This window comes from Raphanus sativus, chromosome 9 (genome assembly GCF_000801105.2).
Source record: "Raphanus sativus cultivar WK10039 chromosome 9, ASM80110v3, whole genome shotgun sequence".
Taxonomy (NCBI): Eukaryota; Viridiplantae; Streptophyta; class Magnoliopsida; order Brassicales; family Brassicaceae; genus Raphanus; species Raphanus sativus.
The window spans coordinates 8,669,991-8,679,445 of NC_079519.1; the positions used below are offsets into that span (position 1 = coordinate 8,669,991).

At 31.3% G+C, this 9,455-nt stretch overlaps 2 protein-coding genes across 4 annotated transcripts; both read left to right on the top strand.

The window, feature by feature from the left end:
* The first annotated feature begins 128 nt into the window (after positions 1-128).
* On the top strand, positions 129-1,127 carry LOC108824324 (protein translation factor SUI1 homolog). The gene is made up of 2 exons (XM_018597736.2): positions 129-271; positions 549-1,127. The coding sequence occupies exon 2, from the start codon at positions 577-579 to the stop codon at positions 913-915; it is 339 nt and encodes a 112-aa protein (XP_018453238.1). The 5' UTR covers positions 129-271; positions 549-576; the 3' UTR covers positions 916-1,127.
* Positions 1,128-6,470: 5,343 nt separating this feature from the next.
* On the top strand, positions 6,471-8,137 carry LOC108827244 (protein METABOLIC NETWORK MODULATOR 1). 3 transcript variants are annotated; one of them, XM_018600607.2, is made up of 3 exons: positions 6,471-6,633; positions 7,060-7,816; positions 7,900-8,137. In XM_018600607.2, exons 2-3 carry the CDS (start codon positions 7,088-7,090, stop codon positions 7,936-7,938), a joined length of 768 nt encoding a protein of 255 aa, XP_018456109.1. In that variant the 5' UTR covers positions 6,471-6,633; positions 7,060-7,087; the 3' UTR covers positions 7,939-8,137. The 3 variants fall into 3 exon arrangements, with proteins under 3 accessions (XP_018456109.1, XP_018456107.1, XP_018456108.1); XM_018600605.2 differs by having other exon boundaries at positions 6,475-6,633; positions 7,891-8,137; XM_018600606.2 differs by lacking the exon at positions 6,471-6,633 and adding an exon at positions 6,644-6,758 and having other exon boundaries at positions 7,891-8,137.
* The last annotated feature ends 1,318 nt before the right edge of the window (positions 8,138-9,455 follow it).

A 9,455-nucleotide genomic window follows, 5' to 3' on the forward strand; every position in this document is an offset into this window, starting at 1 on the left:
GGAATCTGAGAGAGTTGCGCGTTTATTGTAAGCTGATAGAGGGAGAAGTAATTATTATTCTTAACGTGGACCTTCCAACTTGGTCACCAAATAGCACTTATCCATACACGTGTCACAAAGTTAGTTGATTGATCTACGGCTACGATATAACCGCCTTATAAGCATAGGTTCCCCTATAAATACACACCTATCCTCTTCTCTCTTCTTCATCAATTCAGAAAACCAAAAGTCAAATACTTGTTCGGTCGGTCTTATTCCACAACATCTTCAGGTACGGTTTCGTCTTCCGATCTCTTTTGTAGTTTCATCTGATATTTAATTTATTAGATTCTCTGCATAAACTAGGGATCCTCTCGTCACGCGAATTATTTTACTTGATTGTTAGGGTTTGACTCAAGTTCAATCTGTGATCTTGTGATTGATCTACCTCTGTTCTTGATTGTTTATTGTTTGATATATTATGTACTTTTGGTTTATTGATTATTATTTTTCTTGTTTAGTCATGATCTGCTTCTGAATCTAAACCTGTCGTTTCCTATTATGTGCAGAGAGAATCAAAGAGCTTTCTAAGTTTACATGGTTGAGCTAGACATCCAGGTTCCATTAGCGTATGACCCTTTTGCAGAAGCCCAAGACTCAGATGCACCGGGTACCAAAGAGTACATCCACATACGTATCCAGCAGAGGAATGGAAAGAAGAGCTTAACAACGGTTCAAGGTCTGAAGAAAGAGTACAGCTACGAGAAGATTCTCAAGGATCTGAAGAAGGACTTTTGCTGCAACGGGAACGTTGTGGAGGATAAGGTGCTAGGAAAGATTATTCAGCTTCAGGGTGATCAGAGGAAGAAAGTTTCTAACTTTTTGGCTCAGACTGGGATTGCCAAGAAGGATCAGATTAAGATCCACGGGTTTTAGATTCGTATTAGAAACGGGATCGTTTGTTTATCTTTATCTATCTCTATATTAATAACTGGATGCGGTGTATGTGACCATTAGAAGTTCTTAATTAAGGGTGGTTTTTTTTTTTTTTTTTTTTGAAGCTTTGGGTTTTTTGTTTCTCAGTTTGATTGCTGAAGTTGTGTGGGATGTTTTTGACTTGTGCAATGATAAAATTTCCGATTGTTCTATTTTCCATCTCTTGGTTTAAGTTATTCGCTCGAACAGTCGTTTATTAATGGTAGGAAACATCGAAATCAAAACTAGAAAAGTGACTTGTGAATTCTGACGGGTATAATAGACTCGAACGTGAATAAATTATTTTGATCCTTACTTCGATCAGATAACTTCAAAGTGTGGTTCAGAAGGCCGGTCAACACACACATTAATATTACTTTTGTTAGTTGTATGGGAAACAACTAACAAGTTTCCAATAAAAGAGAAATAGTATGTAGGCATGTGCTTTGCACATTCTTTTATTGATTTTCACAGACGCATCAGTTTAGTACAGAACCGGTATAGAAGGGAAGTCATCCAAACCAAAGATTAGGGCATCCAAATTAATGGGACATATTTAAAAAAAAAAACTAAATTAGGACCCGCCTTAAAGGGCGGAAATTGATTTGTCAAATTTCAATTAATAATATATGGTATATATAATATGTGTATATAATATTATATATATTTTGTGTAACATTTATATATATATATACATATTAGACATATATATAATATTTTATTAAATATATATATAATTTAATAGTGTTATAATTTGTGTTGTACTTGTTATTAGTTTGTATTTAATCTTCTTTCATTTTCAGTATAATAATTTGTCTTGTCACACATTTTACCTTTTAACTTATACACATAATTATGCCATTTTTCAAAAAAAAACTTATACACATAGTCTCGTAAAATGTAATATATAAAAAACATATTTAAAAAAACTACTGACCATGTACCACCATTATTTGGTTGTTTGAACAAAAAAAAATCATGTTCTTGCATAACTGTGTATATTGTGATATGATGTAGGTGAAGAGTAAATATATGGAAGTAAAGTTAGTGATACGAACATGAGCCTATGTTGGTCTATGCCACAATTATTTGGTTTTTGGAAGATCAATGAGCATAAGCATACACGGTCTTTGTATGCTTATGTTGTAAATGAGTCGGATATTTTTTCTCTTATGTCTGGAATGATATGGAACTCGTTGATTTAAGAGTGGTTCAGTTTTATATGATCTAATTATATTAAGAGATTAACCAAAATATTATAAAAGTGTTACTGGTTAGGTTTAACTAATCTATGTTGGTTAAAATTTAGTTTAATTTAAGTTGGTAGATTGCATTGTATAGGATGCATGATATATTCTAGCAACAACTATGAAAGAGTTCAAAATTTAAATGAGAACTTTAAATAGTAGATAATCCCTAAATTAATAGATTAGGGATTATCTAAAATCACATGTAATATAAGTATTACATTTTATGGTCTCACGTTTATCAGTCAAGTGTATAGTGAAGTTATTGCTAATCATAAAATGTTTAGTCGATACATTTTATGATCTGACGTTCACCAGTTATGTAACTTTATTGCTTCAATCATATTTGCTTCTCTTCTGTTCACAAACTTTACCTTTTTTTTTTTAACGCTGGATTGTATTATTAGCCGTCTAGGCAAAGAGTTCAAACAATGAGAACTATCAAAACAAAAGTAGAAAATGGATACACCAGTAGGGATCCAAAGTAAACTAACACACATCTTGCGTATGGATAACTAAAGATTTTTAAATAGAAACTCCATATTTGCTTTTGGAATAGTTGAATCTCAAGGGAGATAATCTTCGTATTAATCCAAAAACACCACGCTTCAGACGGAATTGAGAACGATTGTCATTCTCTTTTTAATACTCCAGTAGGAGCCACAGAGACAAGACAACTCTTGATATTGCTCTATTGATAATAATAGAGTCAAAGAAATTACCGTTCCATAGAATTTGATGTTGTTTTTTGAAGTAACCATAGCTTGCAGCAAGAACTCCATCACCATCACATGAGAAACCATCAACGATTGAAGCCGGTAAGACCCGTCGCCACCATCCGCAGTAGATCTGTCGATTACTTTTTTTAAACGGTTCAATTGAACCGAAACTTTTGTCTTCCCAAATCCATTGGAAGAAGCATACAAGAGAACAATAAAAAACTTTGCTAGATTTAAAATAAATCGGCAAGCAAACAAATTAGATAACCAGAAATAGATCAGATCAAAGAAAGAGAAGCAAAACGAATCAAACAAGCCGATAACGAAGCTATAGAAGCATCCTATCATCGGCTTGAAACTATAAAAAAAAATCTCTCTTTTTCTCTTTTGACGGCTAGGGTTTTCCGTCGACCACGCTGCAAGTTAGGTGTCCACAAACTTTACCTACAACACACCAAAATCTAATCAATTCATATTTTTCCATCTTTCGTAATACTAAACATTTTAACAATCTACATACTTGCGTGAGGTTTGAATATGACTGTTACTATAAGTCTATCAAATGGCATATAATCTAAAATCGCTTATTCCTCTCTTAAACTTACATTATCACATTATCTAACCTGCCATTATAATACAACACTAGATTAGGACCCGTCCTAAAGGGCGGAAATTGATTTGTCAAATTTCAATTAATAATATATGGTATATATAATATGTGTATATAATATTATATATATTTTGTGTAACATTTATATATATATATACATATTAGACATATATATAATATTTTATTAAATATATATATAATTTAATAGTGTTATAATTTGTGTTGTAATTGTTATTAGTTTGTATTTAATCTTCTTTCATTTTCAGTATAATAATTTGTCTTGTCACACCTTTTACCTTTTAACTTATACACATAGTTATGCCATTTTTCAAAAAAAACTTATACACATAGTCTCGTAAAATGTAATATATAAAAAAACATATTTAAAAAAACTATTGACCATGTGCCACCATTATTTGGTTGTTTGAACAAAAAAAAAATCATGTTCTTGCATAACTGTGTATATTGTGATATGATGTAGGTGAAGAGTAAATATATGGAAGTAAAGTTAGTGATACGAACATGAGCCTATGTTGGTATATGCCACAATTATTTGGTTTTTGGAAGATCAATGATCATAAGCATACACGGTCTTTGTATGCTTATGTTGTAAATGAGTCGGATATTTTTTCTCTTATGTCTGGAATGATATGGAACTCGTTGATTTAAGAGTGGTTCAGTTTTATATGATCTAATTATATTAAGAGATTAACCAAAATATTATAAAAGTGTTACTGGTTAGGTTTAACTAATCTATGTTGGTTAAAATTTGGTTTAATTTAAGTTGGTAGGTTGCATTGTATAGGAGGCATGATATATTCTAGCAACAACTATGAAAGAGTTCAAAATTTAAATGAGAACTTTAAATAGTAGATAATCCCTAAATTAATAGATTAGATTAGTATTGATAAATAAATAAATTTTATGGGTTATTTTGTTAAAATATTACTTATTAGACATTTTTAATTAGAATAAGATTTGTTGGACTTATCATCCAAATTAATGGGGCATATTTTTTAAAAAAATAATTATTAGTATTGATAAATAAATAAATTTTATGGGTTCTTTTGTTAAAATATTACTTATTAGGCATTTTTTGTTAGAATAAGATTTGTTGGACTTATACTTATCATCCAAATTAATGGGGCATATTTTCAAAAAAAAAAATATTAGTATTGATAAATAAATAAATTTTGTGGGTTCTTTTGTTAAAATATTATTTATTAGACATTTTTAATTAGAATAAGATTTGTTGGACTTTTCAACAATATTTATGAATTTGTTAAAAATTAAATATATAAGTAAATTTATATTTTATACGATAGTAGACTATGGAATTTGATTTTTCTAAATAAAAATTTATGTTATTTTTATACTGTTTTGTGGTCTTGATAAATTATGTACAAAATGTTGACAAAAAATAATTATGCACAAGATGTTGATAAAAAACAATTATGCATACATACATAATTTTAAATTTGAATTGGAGCAATATAAAAGATTAGTCCGGCACTGGTTTAGTAATCATAGTTCACAGCTTCTTTACTGCTAGTTAATCTATACAATTATTTACTAAGTAATTTTATATTCAAACTCTCACGTTAAAAATTCGAATGTTCAAATATCGTTTATATTCTTATTAATATATTATATAAATTATCTACAAAATAAAAAAAATTGTTTACACAAGTGAATTAAATTAATAATAATAAAAATTATCCAAATTAAAAATAATATATTTTAAAATAAAAAGATAATTCTTATACATATTGTGTTGTTATCTGAAAAATATATTTTAATAAAAATTAAAAAAACAGAAAACATAACTAAATATTAGTGAAGTAAAATTCTTAATTTTATATAATTGAAAAGAAAATATTAAGTGATTTTAAAACCAATATTAATATATATGTACATATATACATATATATATATATATGTATTATAAGAAAGTTTTAATATTTTATGACTAAAAATTATATGATTCAAATTAAAAATAAATTATTTATGAATTTATAATAATTTTAAAAATTTCATATTAAATGTGAAAATACAATAAAATAAGTTCATAAAAATTATATTAACTATTTTAAATATTTCATAAATAATTAACACAAATATATTTGAATATATATGATATATATCTAATAAAAACCTCAATCTATAAAGATAATTTATAGTATTAATTTTGTTTTTTATATTTATATTCTCCATATTTCATTACTATTTAGTTTTAGATTTTATATAAAACAAAAAAATGATTTTATATTCTTTGTTTGTGACATTTGTTTTTAAACGAAAGCATGATTCCAAACGAGATCATAAGTTTTTATGTTTTTAAATATGTTATTTTAGAAGCATTTTTGAAAAGAGATATTCCGTAAGTTTTTCACAGTACTCTGATTCCGATTCCAACTCCAATTTTAAAACGGAAGTGGATGTTCGATAAAGTTCCATGCAACCTACGAGTTTTCTATCTAATTGCTTTCATAGTTTTTTGCAGACACAAAATTTGCAGCTGCAGACAGAATTTACAGCCTAATTAATTCCAAATCAAAAATCTAAAGCTACAGTCTCTATCAAAAGATTCAAAACCTTTTAACTCATAGTTATGTTCGAGTGATCCACCCAGTTCATGCAAAATAAGCCCAATTAACTACTGAGTATTGAGTATTTAGGGCCTTAGATAGAATATTTTTCCTTGTCATTAATTGGGCTTAATCGACAAAAGAAATTAGTTGGGCTTAAATGTTTTGATATAACGGCGGGGACCTATTTCTTCAAGAAAGGGCCCATTGTTGATTTGAAAATCAATCAAGACACGTGCATACACGTGACCTCCCAAAGACCAATTTTGTAAAGAACAAAGACAAAAAAAGTAAAGATAATATCTAAGCAAAGATAATATCTGAAAAGCCCAAACAAAAACAAATCATCAGTTTATTACATGAAATCCACAAAATCATTTTCTTTAATGAAAATTTGAGGCCCTCTTTTTACTCGCAACACAAATGTTCTTTTGATTAGCCCTTTTATTTTGTTGACTCATTGTTAATGCCTCCACAAGAAGAAAGCTGAGGAAACGGAGGCGAAAAAATCTCAGGTCTGTTCCTCCTTTTTTTCCTTTTGTCTTGTCTGTCTGTTTACACATGAAAAGCTTCAATCTGTTTGCACTTGAATTTGAATCCTGTTTCTTTTTTTTTTGTGTGGTAATAATATTTGCGATGTGTATGTCTCTCTCTCTCTCTTCACTCGAATTATTTCTTTTTTAAAATCCGACAACAAACAATTGTCTTTGAATTCAATCCTAGGGCTACTCAGAAATCGCTAGTTTCTTTTTTTGGTTTTAATTACTGTTTCTGATGATTATTAGATAATTTTGTAATTAGGAGTTCCGATTTAGGTGCTAAACATGGTTTTGCATGTTCGATTACTAGTGGATCTCATCTTTGTATATAAATCCATAAGTTTTATAGTAGAATGTGTCTTCTAGCAGTAACACTTCTCTTTTGCATCGTCACTGTTTCAGATAGGTTTTTTTAACATTTACAATCGAAATGGAGAAGGAAAGCCACGAGGAGAACAACAACTACACTGTCTCTGGTGATGTCATCACCAAACGGAAGCCTGGTCGCCCTAGAAAGCACCTCAAGCTAGACTCACCCGAGCAGTCTTCTCGCCACATCGAAGACAACGACGAAGCTATGGTTGGACAACATGTTACCGGCGTCATCGAGGCGACCTTTGAAGCAGGTTTCTTGCTCTCGGTCAAGCTCGGCAACTCGGACACCGTGCTTAGAGGTGTGTTGTTCAAGCCTGGTCGCTGCGAGCCTGTATCGGTTGATAACGATATTGCTCCTCATGTTCCGATGATAACGAGAAACAGCGACGTGGTGGTGCAGCATCAACATCATGGATTGCCAGCTAAACGAGGTCGTAAATCTAGGTTCCGTGAGAAGCGTGGTACCAGTGCATTGGCTCCTGTCCCCATTCTGCCAGCTTTGGTTCCTGCCGTGCAGAATGGCGGTGGGAGTGCACTCCCGAGCCACCAGGGACATGACTCTCAAGTGAGTGGAGGTAGTAACAGCAAGCCATTTGAGACGCTGCTTACACGAGTGATGAAGGAAGGTCAAGTCCATAACACCGCGTCGCAGCTCACTGAACCAGAGTCAGAGGAACAGGCTCTGTCTATTGAGCCGTTGCAGGCGATACACCCGGTCCATCCAGTACATATTCCAAAACCTATGCCGAGTTATGGACGTGGCAAGATGACAGAACTTCTTCAGGTAACAAAAAAAAAACTAAACCTTGTGGATGGTTTTATCTAATGTTTATTGAATTCATGTTTGATTTGTCTTAGGCCGTGCAGGAGAATGTGAGGGAGACCCATTTCTCTCAAGGAGAGTGACTATCTGGAGTATTCTTGCTGCAAACCGTTGAGAGTTTTAAAGTCTGATTCAGTCACTGTAATCAGAAATAGGAAAGCAGAGTTTTAACTACTGTCTAGCTTAAAGATGTCAGAAAAAGTTTATGATGATTCGTTACATAGATGCTCATAACTACATTTTCTTTAAGATAATACAAATAAGATGAGATCTGTTAGAATAGCCAGACGGGGAATAATTAACCGAAAATGAAAACAAGACCTTTTGTGCTAAGGAAACCAATAGGAACAACAATTGGCATGTGGGGATTATTGGGAAAAGGCGGCTGCATAACCGGAATGTTATATCGGTGTGTAGAACTACACAAGGCTAGTAGTATCCACCGACTCGAAACGGTTGGTTGGGGTGGTACAGCTGCATGCCTGCATCAGTTGAACTGTGATGGGAAACATAATATTATGTAGCTGTGTGGAGGCCGGGCTTCTATTCTTGTATTTTTACTCGACATCCAATGAATCGAACCGGACTAGAATGGAACTCACAAATATTCAAACGATTCATGTACAGTATGTCTGAATGGATACCAATTATATGAAATATGATTTTTTGACCATGAGAATCTTTATATACTATTCTTTGTGAGTGCTTTTGGAAACCGGATCGAACCATTTTCCAATGGTTGGATCGGGTTTCAACCATGAACTAGATATATAATCAGGTTGTGTTTAATAATTGGTTCAATCATGAACTGATCATGTAGCCATATTAGATTTTAAAGTTACTAAACTATTTAAACTATCAAAAATCTATAAATTATACATATAAATATAAAACTAGTCAACATTTATAATATTTTGTGTTTAAAAGAAAAGTTATTTATATTTTAATTATGTATCATATTTACTCTTACTTTTAAATTTATATACTAAAATATATATTAAACTAGATTATTAAATCATGTTTGACCCGGTCGAAAAACATATTAAACCGTAATCCAAAACATTTTCAGTTCAGCTTCCGGTCTGGTTTTAAAAACACCGTTGTGAAGCGAATATTTGCAATCGAAATCTCATATTAAAGGTATAAAAAGAAGAGACAAAAGTTTACATATCGTACACAGAGACATTAAACCATCAAACCTTATTGTGAACCACAGGGAGAAGTGAAAATATCTGATTTTGGTGTCGGTGCAAGTCTTGCTAGCTCCATGGGACAGAGAGACATTTGTTGGAACCTACAACTATATGTCCGTTTCCTATACAAATTCCTTCCATTCCATTGTCTAGTAGCTCTGGTTTGTTAACATACACTAGATCCGCACTTTACAAGCGCGGATATTGTTCTATCGAATTTATTTTCAGTGATATATTATATATGTATAGAATAGTTTTGTGTAACTGACCTTTATATTGTTAATGTCAGATTATGAGATTGGTTAAGTTTAAATAGATTTAATGTTAGTTTTGGTTAAGTTGTCCGGTCCTAGAATCTTGGTAGTGTATAATAATAATTATAATGCAATTAAATTGAAATGGTCTAT

Excerpts from the sequence above, each read along its gene's own strand:
- LOC108824324 (XM_018597736.2), top strand. The coding sequence starts at position 577 with ATGGTTGAGCTAGACATCCAGGTTCCATTAGCGTATGACCCTTTTGCA.
- LOC108827244 (XM_018600605.2), top strand. The coding sequence starts at position 7,088 with ATGGAGAAGGAAAGCCACGAGGAGAACAACAACTACACTGTCTCTGGT. Across the intron at positions 7,817-7,890 it reads AGATGACAGAACTTCTTCAG|GCCGTGCAGGAGAATGTGAG; the intron begins GTAACAAAAAAA and ends GATTTGTCTTAG.